The sequence below is a fragment of the Capsella rubella genome, unplaced genomic scaffold, assembly GCF_000375325.1.
Source record: "Capsella rubella cultivar Monte Gargano unplaced genomic scaffold, Caprub1_0 scaffold_5, whole genome shotgun sequence".
NCBI classification, from domain to species: domain Eukaryota; kingdom Viridiplantae; phylum Streptophyta; class Magnoliopsida; order Brassicales; family Brassicaceae; genus Capsella; species Capsella rubella.
This window is the reverse complement of record NW_006238919.1, coordinates 6,961,590-6,982,956: the sequence shown is the minus strand read 5'-3', so window position 1 is coordinate 6,982,956 and position 21,367 is coordinate 6,961,590. Positions and strand designations below refer to the sequence as shown.

At 37.9% G+C, this 21,367-nt stretch overlaps 5 protein-coding genes across 6 annotated transcripts; all 5 read left to right on the top strand.

Moving 5' to 3' along the window:
- The first annotated feature begins 2,207 nt into the window (after window positions 1–2,207).
- LOC17887310 (uncharacterized protein At1g24485) lies at window positions 2,208–10,102 on the top strand. Of its 2 annotated transcripts, XM_023783441.1 has the most exons (6): window positions 2,208–2,284; window positions 2,378–2,906; window positions 3,310–3,836; window positions 4,007–4,063; window positions 9,024–9,191; window positions 9,759–10,102. In XM_023783441.1, the coding sequence occupies exons 1-6, from the start codon at window positions 2,221–2,223 to the stop codon at window positions 9,833–9,835; spliced, it is 1,422 nt and encodes a 473-aa protein (XP_023639209.1). In that variant the 5' UTR covers window positions 2,208–2,220; the 3' UTR covers window positions 9,836–10,102. The 2 variants fall into 2 exon arrangements, with proteins under 2 accessions (XP_023639209.1, XP_006292514.2); XM_006292452.2 differs by lacking the exons at window positions 9,024–9,191; window positions 9,759–10,102 and adding an exon at window positions 5,670–5,875.
- Window positions 10,103–10,884: 782 nt separating this feature from the next.
- Window positions 10,885–13,143, top strand: LOC17885475 (uncharacterized protein At1g24485). Its single transcript, XM_006291005.2, has 6 exons — window positions 10,885–10,954; window positions 11,049–11,574; window positions 11,720–12,201; window positions 12,446–12,487; window positions 12,680–12,868; window positions 12,968–13,143. The coding sequence occupies exons 1-6, from the start codon at window positions 10,885–10,887 to the stop codon at window positions 13,060–13,062; spliced, it is 1,404 nt and encodes a 467-aa protein (XP_006291067.1). The 3' UTR covers window positions 13,063–13,143.
- A 661-nt stretch (window positions 13,144–13,804) lies between these two features.
- LOC17887375 (uncharacterized protein At1g24485) lies at window positions 13,805–16,431 on the top strand. The gene is made up of 6 exons (XM_023782808.1): window positions 13,805–13,906; window positions 14,039–14,561; window positions 14,879–15,417; window positions 15,637–15,690; window positions 15,796–15,951; window positions 16,114–16,431. Exons 1-6 carry the CDS (start codon window positions 13,846–13,848, stop codon window positions 16,248–16,250), a joined length of 1,470 nt encoding a protein of 489 aa, XP_023638576.1. The 5' UTR covers window positions 13,805–13,845; the 3' UTR covers window positions 16,251–16,431.
- Window positions 16,432–17,345: 914 nt separating this feature from the next.
- Window positions 17,346–18,061, top strand: LOC17885499 (17.6 kDa class I heat shock protein 3). The gene has a single exon (XM_006292319.2). It carries the CDS (start codon window positions 17,396–17,398, stop codon window positions 17,867–17,869), a length of 474 nt encoding a protein of 157 aa, XP_006292381.1. The 5' UTR covers window positions 17,346–17,395; the 3' UTR covers window positions 17,870–18,061.
- Window positions 18,062–18,482: 421 nt separating this feature from the next.
- On the top strand, window positions 18,483–20,833 carry LOC17884698 (uncharacterized protein At1g24485). Its single transcript, XM_006292809.2, has 6 exons — window positions 18,483–18,540; window positions 18,768–19,241; window positions 19,543–20,013; window positions 20,159–20,212; window positions 20,357–20,530; window positions 20,690–20,833. Exons 1-6 carry the CDS (start codon window positions 18,483–18,485, stop codon window positions 20,830–20,832), a joined length of 1,374 nt encoding a protein of 457 aa, XP_006292871.2. The 3' UTR covers window position 20,833.
- Window positions 20,834–21,367: the final 534 nt, after the last annotated feature.

The window sequence follows — 21,367 nt, the reverse complement described above, 5'->3', positions numbered from 1 at the left end:
CAATAAGTGAACCGCTAAACTAAAAAAAATTCTACTTCTTTTTTTATATAACCGGTCGGCTGATCAGGTCAGTTGTGGAAGGACCGCACTGAGGTAATATAATATGGACTTTTCGCCAATACGTAAATATTGGGCTACCACATCGTTAATCAGGCCGCCTGCATTTCTGATTACAAGTAAACCAATTGGATCTAAGTTCATCTGACAGACTTTCCACAAAGATGGTGTTAATAGCAAACTGGAAAATCGAACTCAGGTTGTGGGAGTTACACCCTTCCACCCAAGCTGACCTACCACTAGCCCACTACCTCTTGGAAAAAAAAAATAAAAAAAATTATACTTGTATCACCAAATTTTTTTTTTTTTTTTTTTTTTTTATCAATTCTACTAATTTTATTAAAGGAAAGACGAAACTAAAAGAATTCTACTAATATTATTATTATTGATCATATTCAAATCCAAAAAAAAACAAATTTATTGATAGGAATGTTTTGTTCACTGGAAACTAAAAAATCAGTGGACCACTTAAGAAACAACAAAACTGAAACATTAAAACTTTCTACCAACATTATGGGTACGTAAGTTTCGATTTCATTTCTTATTTCATTATTTACAAATTTATGAATAGGACTGATGCTGAACACATGAAATTTCCCTTCCAAGTTCCAATCAAATGTTCCCTACGATACATTGTTAAGTTTTTGTGACTTCATTTTTGGATGGACGTAAAAGCACCCACAACGGTGGGAGAGCATTTTTAAAGTAATTAAAATTAAAAATAAATGTTTAATTCATGATAATTAAGAGAACCGGCTCCTACGACGAGAGCTTTTTGTGGGAAGAAACTGTTACGTGGGAGACTATCAAAGTTTTTTTTTTTTTTTCATCTATCAAAGTTGTTTCCAATATTTTTTTTCCCTGTTTCATCTCAAATTTTGGTAATTTCTTTTTGCAATCTTTTCTTTCTCTTTACTTTCCTTGTAAGTACATTTTTTTACAACACTACAAAATGTCAACGTAATTAATGTATTTATTTTCTTGTATGTTTTTTATATTTATATTTGCTTCTTTTTTTGATCAATATATTTATATTTGCATCTATGTAATGTTTTTTAAAACTCATGATTATTTAAAAAGTAATAAAGTATAAATATTTTAAAATTTTGTTTTTATAAACTAATTATAAGAAAATAAAGAATCCAATGACTCTTATCATTAAAAGACTACATATTTAAAAACCTCATCATCATCTTTTCACTTCAAATTTTACAAAATTTATAGTATAAATATTACCAAGAGTCCTATATGGATCTCTCCCATCGTCGATGCTCTAAGCTATTTTTTTTTTTTTTTTGGATGGACGTAAGCTATTTGCAAGAGGCCAATAACAAGACGTACAAAACCCGTTAGTCTCCAATGCAAACAAACAGACGTTTACTTTTAATTTTTGAAGTCTTCTAATTGTAAACAGGTTTTGGATCATTCTCCATCTCATGTCCGTAAGCAATTTATTAGTCTGTATTTGTTTTATACGTACACTTGCATATTTGCATACTCTTTTTTTCCTACTTGTTTTGCTATATGAAAAATGTTTTATATAATGTAAAAATAAACGAAAATAATAAAATATGTTTCTTTTTGAAATTGTAATTAATAATAGTTAATACCAATATTTTTATCAAAAATACTCAAAAAAATTCTATGAAGAAGCTCCAACAAACAGAACAAAAGTAACAAAACGAAACGAAAATCATGTATAAGATTTTCGAATATATATATATATATATATATAAGAGACATATATATAATCAATTTTCTAACTGTTTTATTACATACATATATATATATATATATGTATGTAATAAAACAGTTATATAACATATTAATCCTACCAAAAAATTAAATATATAATATCACGATTAAAAAAATAGTGAAATATCTTTAATATAAGATATCGATAGCGATTGAATAAATATTTTATAAAAATTTTATGGGAATTTTTAATTATAATTAATTTGAAGACAAAAAGACAAAAATTAAGATAAAAAACGAATGGATATAAGAAAAACGAATCTTCTCAATTAATATAGAGGATAAGTGTTAGATATTTTCATATTTAGAATCATCTTGTTTTTTCCTCAAACTAAAGCAATTTATATATATATATATATAATATGTATGCATGTATGTAAGCAAGGTACGTAGCTCGCTCACTGAATCATGGCTGCGCTTCTTCTTCTCACTCTCCTCTCTCTGTCCCCCATATTCCTTTCTCTCGCTTTAGGTACAAATCTCTCCATTGTAATCTTATCTCCAATGATCATATTGTCTCTAATTCATTTTTTTTATTCTCACACTATTGGATATTGGTCATTAGGTATAAACATTGACTGTGGAACAACCGGATCCTACGAAGACTCCAACAACGTAACATGGGTCGGAGATGATGACTTCGTCACGACCGGCATTGTCAAAGAGATACCGAACGTTGCCACAAAGCCATACAACACTCTCCGGTCTTTTCCAAGCAATCATAGTAACTGCTACACCAAAATTCCGGTGACAAAAGACCAGAAAACACTTGTGAGGACGAACTTTTACTACAGTAACTACGATAATGAAGAATCGCCACCATCTTTCGACTTGGTTTACAACCAGATACACAAGTATTCTATTAAAATTCCGAAGACCAACGACGAGGAGAAAATATATTTCTTAGAGGCGATATTTTCTCCGGCTAATGAGGATATCAGCGTTTGCCTCGTCCGCACGTATCGATGGGGTACTCCTTTTATATCTTCCATTGAAGTTTACAGCTTCGATGCCGGCATGTACGCCGAACTTGGTCCTGACGAAAGTCTCATTCCCAGAGGTAGAGCTAGATACGGTGACGAAGAGTTTATAAGGTAATATATGATCAGGCGCAGTAATGTTTATAGATGTGGATTTAATGTTATAATACCATGCTTAGTAATAAAGAAAATTAGACCTCAATTTATCGTAGTATTGAAACCATAAACGTCAAATTATGAAAAACAAAATAAATAGTTTATTTGAAACACATCACTTTAGTTGTTTTAAAGACTTAATGTCTTTTTCTAATGTTTCATATTTGGCATGTGAATGTGGCCCTAGGTTTTTCTTGATTCACATATAACAGTTGAGATAACTTACTGCACATTTTTAAAATTGTGTTAACTATATAGATTATAATTATATAAATACTTGGCTTCAAGATTATATAATTAATTATCCAAATAATATACCAGATTACTTATTCAATCTGTTATTGTCTATTTTTTTAATTAGTTACCTAGATCCTTACGGTAGGGTATGGGACTCGTCATTGTCCCAAGAAAATCCCAGCATGACCGATCTGACGACTTCAGCCTCAACGATAAATATCACTGGGGCATCAAACAACCCGCCCATGGATGTTATGTTGCAGGCCTTGTCAGGAGACTTCAAACTGGCTCTCCCCTTAACAGGTTTACCGGCATACTTGGCTCTTTACTTCTCAGAGCCTCGGGATCTAAGTCAGACCCATAAACGGTCGTTCAACGTGTTTTTGGACAACAAGCAAGTGGGTTCGGATCCCATCGTTCCGGTTTTTGGAGAATCAATTCAGGTCGTTGAAAGAGACATAGTAGGCACTCCCCAGTCCCAGGTGACTTTTAAGCTTACTGGAGACTCGAATTTGCCACCGATCATCAATGCGTTGGAGCTGTATTTGATAAGAAAAGGCCAAAAAGGTGGTGAAAATGGAGGGGGAGGAGGAGGAGGAGGAGGAGGAGAAGGAGGAGAAGAGAGTGGCTTTAGCGTGGATGATTTAGAAAGTTAGTTTACTTTTACTTCCTAAGTTACGTTATATAAAATCATTATCATCAACTCATTTTTTTTTTTGGTGTGGTATATTTAATTAACCAAACCTAGGACATAAATGAGTGATGATGTAAATATATTGTTTGATGCTGTAATTTATGTTCTTTTGTTATTTTGGTTATAGTTTCAGATAGGGACAAGGATGGAAAAACGAAAACACGAGGAAACAATGGAATAAAAGGTATGGATACGATATACTGTACATTGGTTATTGTATTTGCGTGAAAGATACATTGGTTAATACCTACGTATATATTGTAAAGGATAACATAAGCACACTCATAATGACCTCAATATCTCGTATCTTTTCTTATGGAACATTTTGTAAATACTTAACCTAGGAGCTCTCACTCTCATTTTGTATATATACTCAATTGTACTCTCTTATGAATATATTGGGAAAATACATTCTCTACATGGTATCAAAGCCAATTACGATAACCTAATATTTTTTTTTTCAGCCGCCATCTTCCTCTGTTCTTCTCTGTTCTTTACTCCTCCTCTCTCATCCATCTCCTCCTCTCTCTCTCCTCATGGCTGCTCACCCAGAAGCTATCGTCGTGAACCAGCAAACAGTTCTTCATGTGAACATGTCTGGAGTCACCAAACTGACCAGCGACAACTACATGATGTGGAGTCTCCAAGTTCATGCTCTTCTCGACGGATACGATCTCGCAGGGCATCTCGACGGATCCAGACCAAGCCCTCCTCCCACCGTCACCAACAATGGAGTCACGACAGCCAACCCTGAGTTCGTGTCCTGGAAACGACAAGACAAGCTTATCTACAGTGGTCTCATTGGTGTGGTTTCTCTCACAATCCAGCCTCTCTTGTCTAAAGCTCAAACATCGGCTGATGTGTGGCGCACTCTCGCCGACACGTACGCTAAACCAAGCCGTGGTCATGTTCAGCAAATCAAAACTCAGATCACTCACATCTACAAAGGAAGCAAAAGCATCGACGAGTACTTCCAGGCTCTCACAACCAAGTTTAATCAACTTAGTCTCCTTGGCAATCCCCTCGAACATGAAGACCAAATTGAACAGATCGTGAGAGGCCTACCAGAGGATTACAAAAATGTGGTGGATCAGATCGAAGGCCGTGAAACTGCCCCATCACTTACTGAAATTCATGAGAAGCTCCTGAACAAAGAAGCTAAACTCCTCTCCACTCAAGCGTCTCTGGCTGAAGTTCCTGTCACGGCCAATCTCGCTAATACTCGCCAACAGCAACCATCGCACAAACAACCACAATGCCAAAACTGGACCAACAACAACACCAATGCTCAGCGCCAGTACAACAACCAAGGTCAACGCTCTGACAATCGCAACAACTCACGCGGATATCAGGGCAAGTGTCAGATTTGCAGCGTGTATGGCCACAGCGCCAGACGATGTCCCCACCTGCTCAACAAGCAGCCTGCGTTGCTGTCACAACCACTGCAAAATCAGTATCGTCCTTGGCAGCCAACTGCCAACCTCGCCCTTGGCTACCCAAACTCAGCTGAACCATGGATCATGGACAGCGGTGCGACTCACCACATGACGAGTGACCTGCAGAACCTGTCCTTCCACCAACCATACACAGGCGACAACTCTGTTCTCATAGGTGATGGCTCGGGCCTAAAGATTACGCACACCGGTTCAGTACCCTTAGTCTCTACTACTCGCCCGTTAACACTAAATAACGTTCTTTGTGTTCCACATATACATAAGAACCTTATCTCTGTGTATCGGTTTTGCAATGCTAACAAGGTGTCTGTTGAATTTTTCCCTGCGTCGTTTCAGGTGAAGGAGCTGAGAACGGAAACCCCATTGCTCCAAGGCAAGACTAACGGCGATCTGTACGAGTGGCCAGTCACCTCCATTCCCTATGCCTCTTATTTTGCTTCTTCACCATCAAAGCCTTCCATTGATGACTGGCATCATCGCTTAGGTCATCCGTCTCACTCCATTCTTCACAAAGTTGTTTCTCATTTTTCTCTTCCTTCCTCACAATCCAATAAGACTCAAACATTGTGTACCGATTGTGCTATTAATAAAACTCACAAACTTCCGTTTCATCAATCCTCCATCACTTCCACTCGCACTCTTGAATACATATTCTCTGATGTTTGGTCCTCACCCATTCTGTCAACCAACAACTTCAAATACTACCTCATTCTCATCGATCACTACACCCGCTACACATGGCTATACCCACTACAAACCAAATCTCAAGTTCGTGAGACCTTTATCTCGTTCAAGGCATTGGTCGAGAACAAGTTCAGTAACAGAATCGGCACGCTCTATTCTGACAACGGAGGTGAATTCATTGCATTACGATCATTTCTCTCCACCGCCGGGATCTCTCACTTCACGTCACCACCACACACACCTGAGCACAACGGAATCTCAGAACGTAAACACCGTCATGTCGTGGAAACCGGTCTCTCTCTCATCACTCACGCCGGCATGCCAAAGTCTTACTGGCCATATGCATTTGCAACAGCAACCTTCCTCATCAATCGCTTACCGACGCCAGTCCTTCACATGCTGTCTCCGTTTGAAAAGCTATTTGGCTCTGCACCGAACTACACCAAACTACGCAGCTTTGGTTGTCTTTGCTTTCCATGGCTGAGACCTTACCACACCAACAAATTAGAGAACCGGTCCACCCCCTGTGTTTTCATTGGCTACTCTCTCACTCAGAGTGCATACTTCTGTCTCCAACCCAGCTCTGGCCGTGTCTACACCTCTAGGCATGTCCAATTTGATGAAAAAGTATTCCCCTTCCACTCCCTCACAAAGTCTGCACCTCACACTTCCTCATCCTCCCAACCAAACCAAACACATCCCGCTGGACCAATTCCGGTGACCAGGCCATTCGTACAGGTACCGACTCAGTCCGCCGCGCAACCGGGATTCCCGGACTCAGCCTCTCACCACGGAACGTCGTCGTCGTCGGAAGGTATGTTGACTTCCTCTTCCTCTGTCGACTCTCGTCATAATGGGAATGATGATGCAGGGGTACTGGGCTCCTCCCAAAGTGGTGAAAGAGATTCCAATAGGCCCACTTCTGAAAGCTCGGCCCATTCCAACAATTCAAGCCCAACAGAATCCTCAAGCCCAGAAGAGAGCTCCTCTTCCTCGTCCCTTCCCCCATCGCCGTCTCCTGAGCCAGTGACTCCGATTCCTGCAAACACACATCCAATGCAAACACGACAGAAGAATCAAATTGTCAAACCGAACCCCAAATACAATCTTCTGGCCACGTCTAGCTCCCTGGTTCCTAACGAACCCGTGACATTGAAACAAGCACTCAAAGATCAACGATGGCGTGGTGCGATGTCGTCCGAACTCGATGCGTTTGCTCACAACCTCACCTTCAGCCTGGTTCCTCGCCCACCACGAAGAAACGTTGTTGGGTGTAAGTGGCTGTACAAGAACAAATTCAACCCCAATGGCTCTCATCAACGGTGCAAAGCGAGGCTTGTCGCTAAAGGCTACAATCAACAATTGGGTCGTGATTACACAGCAACATTTAGTCCTGTGATTAAATCAACAACGATTCGTATTGTTCTTGACATTGCAGTCTCCAAGGGATGGCCAATCCAACAGTTAGACGTCAACAATGCCTTCCTCCAAGGCACTCTAAAGGAAGAAGTGTACATGGAACAACCGCCGGGTTTTGTTGATCCGGACAAGCCGGATTATGTATGTCGCCTCCACAAAGCAGTGTATGGTCTTAAACAAGCTCCACTAGCGTGGTACACGGAGCTAAAAGCCTATCTTATCATTATTGGGTTCAAAAACTCCATGGCTGACACATCTCTGTTCATTCTTCACAGTGGCTCCGACTTTGTGTATCTCCTTGTGTATGTCGACGACATCTTGATAACTGGCAGCAACAAGAACATGATCACACACATCCTCACGTCACTTGCAGACTGATTTTCTGTCAAAGATGCAGAAGACCTAAATTATTTCTTGGGAATTGAAGCTCGTCGCACTGCCAAAGGCCTTCATCTCTCCCAACGGAAATATATTCTCGACCTCTTGCATCAACAGAATATGACTGCATCCAAACCTGTCCACTCTCCCATGGCCTCATCTCCAAAACTCACTCTCAATTCTGGTACGCCTCTAGATGATCCTCTTGATTTTCGAAAAGTGGTGGGCAGCTTGCAGTACCTTAGCTTCACACGTCCTGATATCGCATATGCGGTCAACCGCCTATCTCAGTTCATGCACCGACCTACAAATGAACACTGGCAGGCAGCCAAAAGAATTCTCCGATACCTCGCCGGCACACCAGCTCATGGCATCTTCTTCTCCGCGCGAAACCGTCTCTCCCTACATGCCTACTCCGATGCCGATTGGGCAGGCGACACCGATGACTACGTCTCCACCAACGCTTACATATCATATCTTGGTCACCACCCCATTTCATGGTCTGCTAAGAAACAGAACGGTGTCGCTCGTTCGTCTACGGAGGCCGAATATAGAGCTGTGGCCAACACCGCCTCTGAAATCCGTTGGATATGTAACGTCCTCACCGAACTTGGAGTTGAACTCCCTGACAAACCAGTCGTCTACTGTGACAACGTCGGTGCTACATTCCTCTGCGCTAATCCGGTGTTTCACTCCCGCATGAAACACATTGCCATCGACTATCACTTCGTTCGTGGACATGTTCAAAATGGCCTCCTCCGTGTCGCTCATGTCAACACCAAAGACCAACTCGCTGATGCTCTCACCAAACCGCTGTCTCGTGCTCAGTTCTTACAACTTCGGAACAAGATTGGAGTGGTTCCACCACCTCCATCTTGAGGGGGCGTGTAAAGGATAACATAAGGACACTCATAATGACCTCAATATCTCGTATCTCTTCTTATGGAACATTCTGTAAATACTTAACCTAGGAACTCTCACTCTCATTTTGTATATATACTCAATTGTACTCTCTTATGAATATATTGGGAAAATACATTCTCTACATATATATCTACACATTGAGTTATACTTTGAAGTTTGAAAGTATCATTTTCATTTCTTGAATACGTGCATATCTTTGAACATGCACTGCTGTTTTTTTTATTTTTGGGTAATTAACATAGATGTTTTTAACTAAATCATGTTTGACTCTTTTGCATAACGCAGTTTTAAGTATTTTGGCAACCAAAGCTGGAGGAAAGACTAACATTAGATTACTACTCCTTCTTGTCATTCCCTCCGGGGTTGTGGTTCTCGGCATTTTGGCCTTTTTGGTGAGAATGTTTTCCAACTCTAAGCCACAGTCCGAGACGACGGCATCAACCACGTCCAAAGGTACTGTACATATCATTGATATGCAAAGTTATATACGTGCATTATCCTCTATAATAATCAAATTATAAATATATATATATGCCATTAGAAAATAGGTAAATATAAATCTACTAAAAGGGATACAATTGTCTTTTAAATTAATAAAATATTTTTCTCTTTTATCTATAGACAATCCATAGATATCTTTCCTCAATATTTATCTACCATATATTTACATTTTTCTTTTTTTTGAATAATCAAAGAGGTTATGGGCCGAAACTCATACATCCCCTCAGACACGAGACCATAACATGTTATATGGTCTCTTCCCAAACGCTACTCGAACCGGCGAGCTCTAAGTTTTTGCCAGAAATATTTATCAATTGAGCTATTAGCACTTGATCATATATTTACATTTTTAACATATTAAAATTACTAGTGCAGTTAGTTAATAAAAAAATTTTAAAATATATATATGATATTAATTTTACGCATAAGACAGACATCATCTGTAGTATCTAATATTTAGTTGTCTAAAAAATTTTTTGGAGTTGCCTTATATTTCTAAGGTCTTTGGAACAATGACAGGGATATCGCCTCTAGTTGGAAAGCAGTTGAAGAGCGATGAAAGAAACCCAGGGCATGGTGATGAGCTGATTGCATAAAACGGTTCATATATTGTTCACCAAGATGATCATCGTGCACATGGACTGGCCTACTCACCAATCACTTGGAAAGATGTTCAAATATTCTAAATTATTCATTGATGCAAAAGTTTCATGCGTTGTTGTTGTTGTTGTTCTCATTTTAAATCTTTCAACTTCTCCTTCTTGTCAAATCTTTCATACATCAAATAATAAACATGATACGTGATAACGATAAAATGTAGTATCATTGTATTTTAATGAGCATTATCATGTAAGTTGAAGCCAGAGATCGATGTAATTTTGTTTTCGAAAAGTTTTTCGCTTCTATGACAGAAAATGAATTAAAAGATTTTTTTTCTTTCTTTTAGATGAAATTAATATGATGAACATCACTGGAACCATTTGGTATTAATAAAACAGTTAGTTAGTTCGGGTTCCTAAACACAACCTGGCTCTGCGTTCAAAACAAAAGGTCCACCAAAGACAGATTATTAGGTTGAGACATTAATTCCTTTGGACACCACTTGCCTCCTTTCTTATTCCTAATCTACACTTGAGCCCTACACCAGTTCCAACCTATGAGTAGTATACTGAGATTAATATACGAAGATATCGGCTTAACACATTAATTATCCAACCATTTTGTTCCCACTACGTTGAATTATACGTTTTATTACTTTGTTAAAACATTGTATACGTATAAATAAAAGTGGGTGAACATGAGCCGTTTACTTCTAAAGTCTTTGTGCCTTGGCATATAAGAAAACAAATGCCATTGACTTCAATACGTCCACTCTATGCTAAGTCAATTGAATGAGTACTTAATGAAGCTCCCTTCGAATAAATTGAAATCACAATTTTCTAAAACATAAATCAAGATCCACACCACTGATGCAAATAAAACATGAGCTGTGCAATCTTGATAAGTCAAGTCAACTAGATATATTATATGAGCTGTGCAATCTCACTATTCAAGTCACAAGATATGATTATACGAACATACTTCAAAAATAATATCTATATATTACGTATGCATGCAATTAAGCTAATCACCTCATTGATTGATTATGGCGGCGCTTCTTTATCTCATCACTCTCTTATCTCTCCCAGCAGTGATACTAACAACACTAGCAAAGAGTACGTTACAAATATGAAATCCCTCCAACATTAACATTTTTTTTTCTTAATTTAACTCACTTAACGTATTATGTTTTGTTTTCTCTATCATTAGATATAAGTATTGACTGTGGATCAACTGGATCATACGTGGACTCCAACGATGTAACATGGGTCGGAGATAAGGGCTTTGTCACCACCGGAGAGCCCTTGGAGATTCCTGACGTCGTCACAAAGCCGATGAACACTCTCCGGTACTTCCCAACCGGTAAAACCAACTGCTACACCAACATTCCGGTGACAAAAGGCCGGAAAACCCTAGTGAGGACGAGCTTTAAGTACGAGAACTACGACGGGAAGTTCTCGCCGCCATCTTTTGACGTGATTTACGACGGGAAACACCGTGACTCTATTCAAATTACTGATTCGGACGAAGAAAATTTCTATTTCTCGGAGGTGATATTTGCTCCGGTGAATGAGAATATCAGCGTATGCTTCTCCCGTACGTCTCCGTCCGATAACCCTTTTATATCTTCTATTGAAGTTTATAGTATGGACGTTGGCATGTACAACGATCTTGATCCTAAAGAAGGTCTCATTCTCCAAGAAAGAATTGCTTACGGTGCCAAAGAGTTTATAAGGTATATATACTGATACACAAAGACCATCCTGGATAGTCTTTAGACAAAATTTATCCATTCATAACAGTTTTTATAACGTCAAGTGCGTTTTTTGTTACGTACCCAACTGATTATTTTTATATTGGTGTTTTTAAAATTTATTTAGCTACCCGTTAGACCCTTACGGTCGGCTATGGAACGCACCAGGGTCCCTAGACAACCCCACAATGACCATCGAGCTATCGAGCTTAGCCCTATCAATAGACATCACCGGAGCGTCTAACAAGCCGCGGGAGATTGTCATGTCAAAGGCATACTCAGGATACGGATTATACGGTTCACTTTCCTACCCGGCTATACCCTTACCTGGTTCAACGGTATACATGGTTCTTTACTTCTCAGAACCTGAGAGTCTAGGTCGGACTCAAAGACGGTCTTTCAACGTTTTCTTGGATACCACTCAAGTGGGTTCGCGTCCCATTGTACCGGTGTTTGGGAAAGCGACTCAATTCGTTTTGAGAGATGTAGTGCCTACGTCGATGTCCCAGATAATCTTTAAGTCAACCGATGACTCGAATTTGCCACCCCTCATCAATGGGTTGGAGCTGTACTCAATAAGTAACAGCAACCGAGTCCGAGACACCCAAGGTTAGTTAATTATTTGGTCAATTTAAATAACCAAAACGTTCTCAAAATTTTAAGTAAATAACCAAACTTTTCCATGTATTTACTTCTGAACACTTCGAACTCTAGTTTATGGAATTTAAATTTCATTGCTTCCAACTTAAGATTCAATGGACATTGAGTAATGAGTATAAGGAATGATATGTTAATCTATAGGCAATGTATCATAATATTAAATGCTTTGAGTTTAATTTGGTATTTGATTAAGGTCCCGGAGCTACGGAACCACACAAAAACAATGCCGTAGAAGGTTTGTACTTAGTACTCAAAATCTGTACCCATTTATTTCTTTCTATTTTTTGAGGTAATAAATTATTGTTGCATTTTATGCTTAATGCAAACACAAATTTTTAATTTATTTTATGGCCAAATGTGTTTTCTCCCCTTTATTTTATGCATTTTTTTGCCTGATGCAAATACAAAATTTTGACACCATTTCTAGATATAGAACCTTTAGATGTGACAAAAACAAAGGGAGGAAGAAAGAAGAAGAAAAACAAATTACCACTCATTTTTGGTGTTACGTTTGCCTCTGCGTTTGCAATTCTCTCATCCGGCTTTGGGGCTATTTTCTTTAGAAAGCGTCAAAACGCAATACCACACTCCAACACAACACCAACTATGTCCACAGGTATAACTATATTGTTGCTATGTATAATGGAAATTGAATATGTGAATATATATGACAATTAAACAATATTGGTGTTTGGTTTCTCGTATCTTTCCTAAGGGCATGGAACAGGCACGGGAATGTCGCCACTAGTTGAACAACAGTTCGTCAGCGACACGAATGATTCGTATGTTGTTCAAGATGAACAACATTGACCCTAGTCGTGTGATCTACATTCCTTTTCTTATTTATGAATTTTATTTTATTTTATAAAAAAGTTATTCTTTCAATTTATATTCGACCAAAAATTGTTATAATTCACTAGTAGGAAATGGTAGTAACATATAAATACCAAATCTAAAACCTTTCGAATAGTGATTTTGTAAGAAGTGTACAAGGTCTCTAAACAAAGATTACTTCCCTGGTTTCTAATTCGAGAAAACTATTATAAACAAGAACAAATATTATTAACAAGAACAATGATTTGAAAATATTTTAATTAGCACAAATATTAAAAAATGATGTTCCTAATACAGATGTTAAAGTCAAAATTTAAAAATGGTGTTTTTTACTGCGCTTAACATTCGCGTCTCAAGTACTTTTTATTTTTTGGTATTAATTCTTATCAAAAATTCATTGACTGGTAAAAGTCAACAAAAAATTTCTTAGCAATATCGGCTTTTAAAATGATTAGATCCAATACCATTCTGCATTTGACTAATAAAAGAAAATTTTAATATGCAATTGACAGTATAATAATGGTTATTGGAATTTTTTTGTAATTTTTCATTGTCAAAAATGAATTTTATATTTGAAAGTCAGACTCTATACATGAATGTTCTCATGTTCGATTACAACTTGGTTTTAAGATACTATTAGACAGCTAAACTCAGTACATAAGTATAATTCATATACACAGTCACATATGACGTATATATATAGGGTGCATGTGTGTATAAGTTTTGTGTAGAGCTTTAGTTGAAGTTATAGCTCCTGCCATGGCTGCTACTTTGCTTCGTATTCTCTTCTTTCTTTCCATCATAACCCTCTCTCTAGCCAGTAAGTAATAATTATCTACAAAATTTTACTAATCTATTAGTTTATCTTAACTCGTTCTTCCTTACCTTATCATTACATATTATCATATCATAATTAACCCGTCATGATTCATGCATGCATGGCTGATTTCAGGCGTAAACATAGACTGCGGAACATCATTGCCGGGGATAGACAAGAACAACATAAAATGGGTCGGAGACAAAGACTTCGTCACGTCTGGATCGTCTGCCACGGTTTCGTCCACCACTGTCCAGACATACCTAACCACACTTAGGTACTTTCCGACCGGAGACTCCAACTGCTACTCCAACATTCCGGTTACAAAAGGTGGAAAAGTCTTAGTGAGAACGATGTTTTACTATGGTAACTACGATGGGAAGTCCTCATCCCCAGCCTTCAGCGTATTGTTTGAAGGGAAACACCGAGGCACCGTATCGATATCCTCCCCGTTGGAACCTTACCTTTTGGAGCTGATATTTTCTCCGGCAAGCGGAGTGACCAACGTTTGTTTTTTGCGTACTTCTTCGTCGTCAAACCCTTTTGTATCTTCCATTGAAGTTGTCGACTTGGACGATGGCATGTACGACGAGCTCGGTCCTGGTGAAGGTTTATTTTACCATCAACGAGTTACGTACGGCACGACAGAAATTCTAAGGTAGCATCTATATCAAGTTCGCATAGAATAACACAAAAATAAGCCTAATCAATTTAACTTTAGTAGTATGTTCACCATTATGTATTTTATTTTTAATCTAGCGTTTTTAAACGTAAATAGAAAAAAGAATCCATTAACGTTTACAATATGCAAACATATTTGATAAAAAAAAATAAAACTACGAAATGTATTTTACATAATAAATATAAATGAAAAAATTGAACACAAAGTGACCATACTCTAATTAATTATAGGTATACAAACCTATGTTTTACAAGTTAATATATTAAGAATGAATATTTTTTTTGGTTGGCTAGGTCGGATCTTCAAGGTAGGTTCTGGCTTCCATCGGCGATAGACGTATCGTTGACAGGAATACCATCCACGGCTGCATCAATCGATACATCTGGTGCATCAAACAAGCCGCCTGAGTCCGTCCTCCGTAACTCTTGGTCCAGGGAAGGCTTATCATTAGTCGACCAAACTCTTCCTTCTGGAGGAGTTCCGGTTTACTTAGCCATGTATTTCTCTGAGCCACTTGAGTTAAGTGCACGATCGTTCAACATTTTATATGGTGGTAAGCAAGTTAATAAAGGACCAATAGTGCCTGTGTATGGAAACGCCACGCAAGTGGTCGTGAGAGATGTGGTGGCTAGCTCAACCACCAAGCTGGTGTTCCAGTCCACGGCTAGTGCACTTTTACCGCCTATGATAAATGCTTTGGAGCTTTACGTGATAAGTACGGGTACAAGTGGAAGTGGAGGTGGAAACGGATCAGGCACAGGTGGAGGTGGTAGCGGCGGAGGGGGTTCTGGGAGTGGCGGCGGAGGAGGGTCTGGGAGCGGCGGATCTGGAGGTTTGTTCTTTTTGTAGATTCATATCTTCAATGATTAGTCTAGGTTCCAAGTAGAATTTTGAATTAGTAAAGTATCAAACTTTTAGTATATTTCGATCATATAGTTAGTTAGTTCTCTACTTAATGTTACACTGAAAACGTTATTTTTTCTTTAAATATAATTTAACATTACATTCAAAAAAAAATGTTACACTCATAATTTGTTTTTATTCTTTTTAGATTCCGGTGGGTCTAGCAATGGAGGAACTGGAGGGAGCAATGATGTGAGCTCAGGTTTGTATTAGTACTAACATGTAATGAAAATAACAAATGGAACATTCATTAATTATTTAGTTTTATCATGCAAGTAAAAACATTACATTTGATCATTTCGGGCAGGTGGGTTAACAAGTAAAGGAAAGAAGAGTAAAGTGCCAACTATACTCGGTTCCGTATCAGCGGTAGCATTTGCTCTTGTTGCATATGTGGTTATCGCTCTTATCTTTGCAAATCGTCGTAAAGCGAGGCTGCAAGCGTTGGCTATACCTACGTCAGGTAAACAATGATTCCTTTATGAGTTTGTACGTATATATCGTAATTATATTTTATCTATTCGTTGTAAAAAAATTTAACTATATGAATTGTTGGTCTTGACTAATTAATATCTATCTACCCTAGAGATGTGACTAGCTAAATGTTAATTTTGATCATGTATAGTGTCTCAAATGGGGACTGGAGCGTCGCCTTTATTCGGACAACAAATGGGCAATGACTCAAACCAGCCTGCATATGAGTCGGACATGGGAGATATCAACGACTTGATTGGTGTTAACCAGTCGTATGTAGCCCAATGACATTGAAAATCATATGAAAACATATGTTTTTACCTTTAAATTGTACATGTTTACATTGATTATTATTAAAAAAACAATTGCGGTTTCTCTTTGTAATCTTTTTGATTCCTATAAGATTTCATGTCATAGATTGTTTTTTTTTCCGGTTAAAAGATTAATACGATGTGCATTGGTTGGGACTTTTTTTAGGTTCCAGGATTTTTTATTTTATTTTTTTTTTAGATATTTTTTTTTATAAAAAAGACAACCAATCGTGGGCCGCCACGTGTCAGTAGGGTGCGCGAATAGTAAAAAAACAAGGCAAAAGACGTTCCATTTTAACGAACGTCCCAATTTTTTTTCTTTTTGATTTTTCTTTTTTAAATTAAAATATGGAGGACTGAAATTAATAACGCCGATGCACATGGTGTAAGGACACAAATAAAGAAGTAAGAAAAACGTAAGAAAAAAGTGTTATGTCACTTTGGATAGGTAGGGATTTTTAATACTAGCAATATAAGGAATATTTTGCCATCCCAAAAAAGTTCATGTTGGACTTTTAATTTAAATTGGAAAAAAAAATGTGAGTTGACTATGAAAATATACATTGACTTGTTAGTATTTGACATTACTTGGCAAGAACGCCAGCTCACATAATGAAAGACCAACGATGGTTTTCACACCACTTGTATACATAAAAGAATCAGCATAGGTTGTATCTGGTCACTTACAGATATCATCAATCATCGATGAGTTGAATATTGTTGAATAAAACAAATTTCGATTGGAATATTTCAGAACTCAGTAGTAAAATGAAATACAAGATGAACAGAATAGTAAATGGGCTACAATTTTGAAGGGATCTTAAATGGGCTACGGATAGTAAAGCCCATTAACAAAGCCCATGTAAAACAAAAAACGACATGGCGTTCACCGAAACTTCTTGAAAGCACCTGAGACTTCTGGTACCGATGCTTTTACATTTACATACATACGAAGATTCTTGATTGAAGAAACTTGCAGAACACTCTCTTATCATCGTACCCTCTTCTTCTCTAACCCTATAAATATGCTAGGGCACGTATCTATTTGGATCAAACAAAAATCTAAAGAAAGTTAAAAACAGAGCAAATTCACAACAGAGTTAACCAACAACAAGAAAAAAAATGTCTCTAATTCCGAGCATCTTTGGAGGTCGACGAACAAACGCCTTTGATCCATTCTCGTTAGACGTATGGGATCCGTTCCAAGGATTCTTGACACCATCGGCTTTAGCAAACGCACCAGCCAAGGACGTTGCAGCGTTCACAAACGCTAAAGTGGACTGGAGAGAGACACCTGAGGCGCACGTGTTCAAGGCGGACTTGCCGGGGCTTAAGAAGGAAGAGGTGAAAGTGGAGGTTGAAGATGGGAACATACTTCAGATAAGTGGAGAGAGGAGCAGTGAGAATGAAGAGAAGAGTGACAAGTGGCACCGTGTGGAGAGGTCGAGTGGGAAGTTTATGAGGAGGTTTAGGTTGCCGGAGAATGCAAAGATGGAGGAAGTGAAGGCGAGTATGGAGAACGGTGTGTTGTCCGTTACGGTGCCAAAAGTGCCTGAGAAGAAGCCTGAGGTTAAGTCCATTGATATCTCCGGTTAAGTGGAACTTTCAAGTTTGGAAATTGAAGACTAAAGATGTGTTGTGGACTTGTGGAGTTGTGGTGTGAAATTAAATTAATAATGTGGTCTTTCTTTTTTCATGTAATATTATGTTTATCTTAATAAGAGTGTTTTGAAATATAATTATCCCCACTGGTCATTAATATAAGTTAATCTTAATAAATTTCTATGATTGCTTTTGCTCTTTACTTTTTACATTAGCAAGCACTCAAGTTAACTAAAATCACAAGGGCTCAAGTTGTTATCATTTTTACTCTCTTTTTTTTGTTTTTTTTTTCCTTTTTGGTAAAATAAGACCTCAAATTGCATATAAATTTATAGATTTCTATATAGTATTGGCACTGAATCTAAATTTTCTTACATGCTTAGCATGAACATGAATTATCAAAATTCAAATGCATGTTGGAATATCTTGTAATTGACCGTTCTTGAAGAAACCAACTGTCAAAACTCTCAAAGAATGTTCTCATGTTTTATATTGTTTGGTCGAATTCAACTTGGTTTTATTATATTAATAGACAGCTCAACTATATATGTTCAGGGTGTATGTATAAATCTTGTATAGAACATTAGTTGAAGTTTTAGCTCCCACCATGGCTGCTGCTTTGCTTATTCTTCTCTTTCTTTCCATCAAAACCCTCTCTCTAGCCAGTAAGTATTTTTGATTCGCATGTAACTAAAGTTCTTCTTTCTGTTATGCTATCATGTAAAAGCCTCTTTTAAGAAGAGTCTTGGATTTAATTTGGCCGTAAAATCTAGAATATTGGTCTGGATCAATCCACGTAATTAACAATATATATTGTTCAAGGAATTAATGAGTTGTATCCTTAATCCTTATTATAAGTTTATAATTAACATGCATGCATAATCAATTTCAGGCGTAAACATAGACTGTGGAACGTCATTGCCAGGGGTAGACAATAACAACCTAAAATGGGTTGGAGACAACGACCTCATCACATCCGGAGAGGTCGCCACCATTTCATCCACCACCATCGAAAAATCCCTCACCACGCTTCGATACTTTCCGAGTGGCGACACCAATTGCTACTCCACTATTCCGGTTACAAAAGGCGGAAAAGTTCTAGTGAGAACGATGTTTTACTACGGGAACTACGACGGGAAGTTCTCAACCCCAACCTTCAGCGTAGTGTTTGAAGGGAAATACCGAGGCACCGTATCGATATCCTCGGCATTTGAACCGTATATTTTGGAGCTTATATATGCTCCGGTGGGCGGAGAGACTAGCGTTTGCTTTGTGCGTACGTCTTCCTCATCGAACCCTTTTGTATCATCCATTGAAGTTGTGGACTTGGCTACTGGCATGTATGATGAGCTTGGTCCTGGTGAAGGTTTATTTTACCAACAACGACGTGCGTATGGTGCAACAGAAGTTCTACGGTAACATCGATATCCAATTACGTGTATAAGTAGCATAAATATAGGTATATTTAGTGTATAGTTTTGGTGTTCGGGATTACAATGTGTATTGTTTTAAACAGTTACTCCTAACGTAAACAAAAGCATACGTAAATGCCAAATTTCAACTACAATTCATACCGTAGTCTAAATAACCATAAATATGTCCATTGACAATTATGTTTGGCTGGTTTAAGATTATTATTTTTATTTTCGCTAGATCGGATCTTCAAGGTAGGTTTTGGCTTCCTTCGGAGATAAACATATTGGTCACAGGAATACCATCCACGGCTGTAACGATCGATACAACTGGTGCATCAAACAAGCCGCCTGAGTCCGTCCTCCGTAACTCTTGGACCGGGGAAGGCTTAGCATTAGCCGATCCCACTCTTCCTTCAGAAGGAGTTCCGGTTTACTTGGCTATGTATTTCTCGGAGCCTCTTCAATCGAGTTTACGATCGTTCAACATTTTCTTTGGCGGTAAGCAAGTTGGAAAGGGTCCAATTGTGCCTGTGTTTGGAAAAACTACACAAGTGGTCGTGAGAGATGTGGTGGCTAGCTCAAGCACCTTGCTGGTGTTCCATTCAACGGTTAGTGCTCTTTTACCGCCAATGATAAATGCAGCCGAGCTTTATGTTATAAGTAAAGGTACAAGCCAAGGCGGAAGTGGATCAGGTGGAAGCGCAGGAGGAGGAGGAGGATCTGGTTTGTTTCTTTGAAATGCATTTTTTAAGTCTTTACTTGTATATTATAATCTAGAACTACCGAAAAGCAAAAACTTATTGGTATATATGTATCATATACTTATGTAACATGATATATGTTAAAAAAAAGTTATTTGTGTGTTAAGGCTCCGGTGGAACTAGCAAAGGAGGAGCTGGAGGGAGCAATGGAGTGAGCTCAGGTTTGTCTTTGAAGTTTTCTATCCATTTTGATTTGTTGTCTTTATTAATTTTATGAAAGCTCTTAGTGATCATAACAAGGAATATAACGCGGATACAACAAACATAACACTTGAATCTAAGTTCAAAAATAATATTTGATATAGGGTCAGGTGGATCATTAACTAATGACGACAAGAGCAGTAAACTGCCAATTATTATCGGGGTGGTATCTGCGGTAGCGTTTGTTTTTGTTGCGTATGTGTTCATCGCTATAATCTTAGCGAATCGTCGCAAAGCAAGGCTGCAAGCCTTGGCTATGCATATGCCTACGTCCACAGGTAATATAATACATTAAGTTATCTCTTGATGTGTTTGGTATGATTTGTATATATATAGTGAGTATATATGAACCATTCATGAAGTTTTGGTCATGCATGGCTGATCTCTATCGATCTACTTTAGAGATGTGAAAAGTTAAAATGTTTTAATGATAATAGTGCCTAATATGGAGACGGGAGTGTCAACTCTGTCCGGACAACAGATGGGCAACAACTCAAACCAGCTTACAAATGAAGCGGACATGGGAGAGATCGACGACCTGATTGGAGTGAACCAGTCTTATGTAGTGCAACCCCATTGAACATCATGTGAAATAAAATGTTTATAGCTTGAATTGTATAAGCTTTGAACTTAATTAATATTTTTTTTTGAATGTTGGACTGCTTGAAAATGAAAATATACCGAAAAGAATGTGAGTTGACATTTAAAAGTTGTAGTGACTTGGCAGGAACTCCAAGTCAGAGGAGCAAAGGCCAATGGTGGTAATATACAATGTAAGTGGTAGTCGTCACTTAGAGAACTTCAAATAATTATTGTTAATTGACAAAATTAAACCTATTTTATTATCACATCAAAGCATAAAGTATTAATCAAATTGGATGGATATCACTCTGAATTGCATGCTAAGCACTTAATGGGATCAATCATTAGAAATTAAATAATTCTACTGATTTGAGAATTTCATGAGATGGTTAACCAATACTAAGCTCCTAGATAACCAGTAATTAAAAAAAAATTAAATATTGAAATTAATTTTCAAAATATCCCTATATTCGTCCAAACCCACTTGACCACAGAGATGCGGTGATTATTAAAATTTACGGATTGTGTATGAA

What these genes read in the sequence shown, in the direction of transcription:
- LOC17884698 (XM_006292809.2), top strand. Translation starts at nt 18,483, where the DNA reads ATGGCTGCTGCTTTGCTTATTCTTCTCTTTCTTTCCATCAAAACCCTC. An exon ending in CAAAACCCTCTCTCTAGCCA is followed by an intron (nt 18,541 to 18,767) that starts GTAAGTATTTTT and finishes AATCAATTTCAG; the next exon opens with GCGTAAACATAGACTGTGGA. An exon ending in GAGCAATGGAGTGAGCTCAG is followed by an intron (nt 20,213 to 20,356) that starts GTTTGTCTTTGA and finishes TATTTGATATAG; the next exon opens with GGTCAGGTGGATCATTAACT.
- LOC17885475 (XM_006291005.2), top strand. Translation starts at nt 10,885, where the DNA reads ATGGCGGCGCTTCTTTATCTCATCACTCTCTTATCTCTCCCAGCAGTG. An exon ending in GGTGCCAAAGAGTTTATAAG is followed by an intron (nt 11,575 to 11,719) that starts GTATATATACTG and finishes AAATTTATTTAG; the next exon opens with CTACCCGTTAGACCCTTACG. An exon ending in AACACCAACTATGTCCACAG is followed by an intron (nt 12,869 to 12,967) that starts GTATAACTATAT and finishes ATCTTTCCTAAG; the next exon opens with GGCATGGAACAGGCACGGGA.
- LOC17887375 (XM_023782808.1), top strand. Translation starts at nt 13,846, where the DNA reads ATGGCTGCTACTTTGCTTCGTATTCTCTTCTTTCTTTCCATCATAACC. An exon ending in GGCACGACAGAAATTCTAAG is followed by an intron (nt 14,562 to 14,878) that starts GTAGCATCTATA and finishes TTGGTTGGCTAG; the next exon opens with GTCGGATCTTCAAGGTAGGT. An exon ending in GTTGGCTATACCTACGTCAG is followed by an intron (nt 15,952 to 16,113) that starts GTAAACAATGAT and finishes GATCATGTATAG; the next exon opens with TGTCTCAAATGGGGACTGGA.
- LOC17885499 (XM_006292319.2), top strand. Translation starts at nt 17,396, where the DNA reads ATGTCTCTAATTCCGAGCATCTTTGGAGGTCGACGAACAAACGCCTTT.
- LOC17887310 (XM_023783441.1), top strand. Translation starts at nt 2,221, where the DNA reads ATGGCTGCGCTTCTTCTTCTCACTCTCCTCTCTCTGTCCCCCATATTC. An exon ending in ATTCCTTTCTCTCGCTTTAG is followed by an intron (nt 2,285 to 2,377) that starts GTACAAATCTCT and finishes ATTGGTCATTAG; the next exon opens with GTATAAACATTGACTGTGGA. An exon ending in TAGCGTGGATGATTTAGAAA is followed by an intron (nt 3,837 to 4,006) that starts GTTAGTTTACTT and finishes TTTTGGTTATAG; the next exon opens with TTTCAGATAGGGACAAGGAT.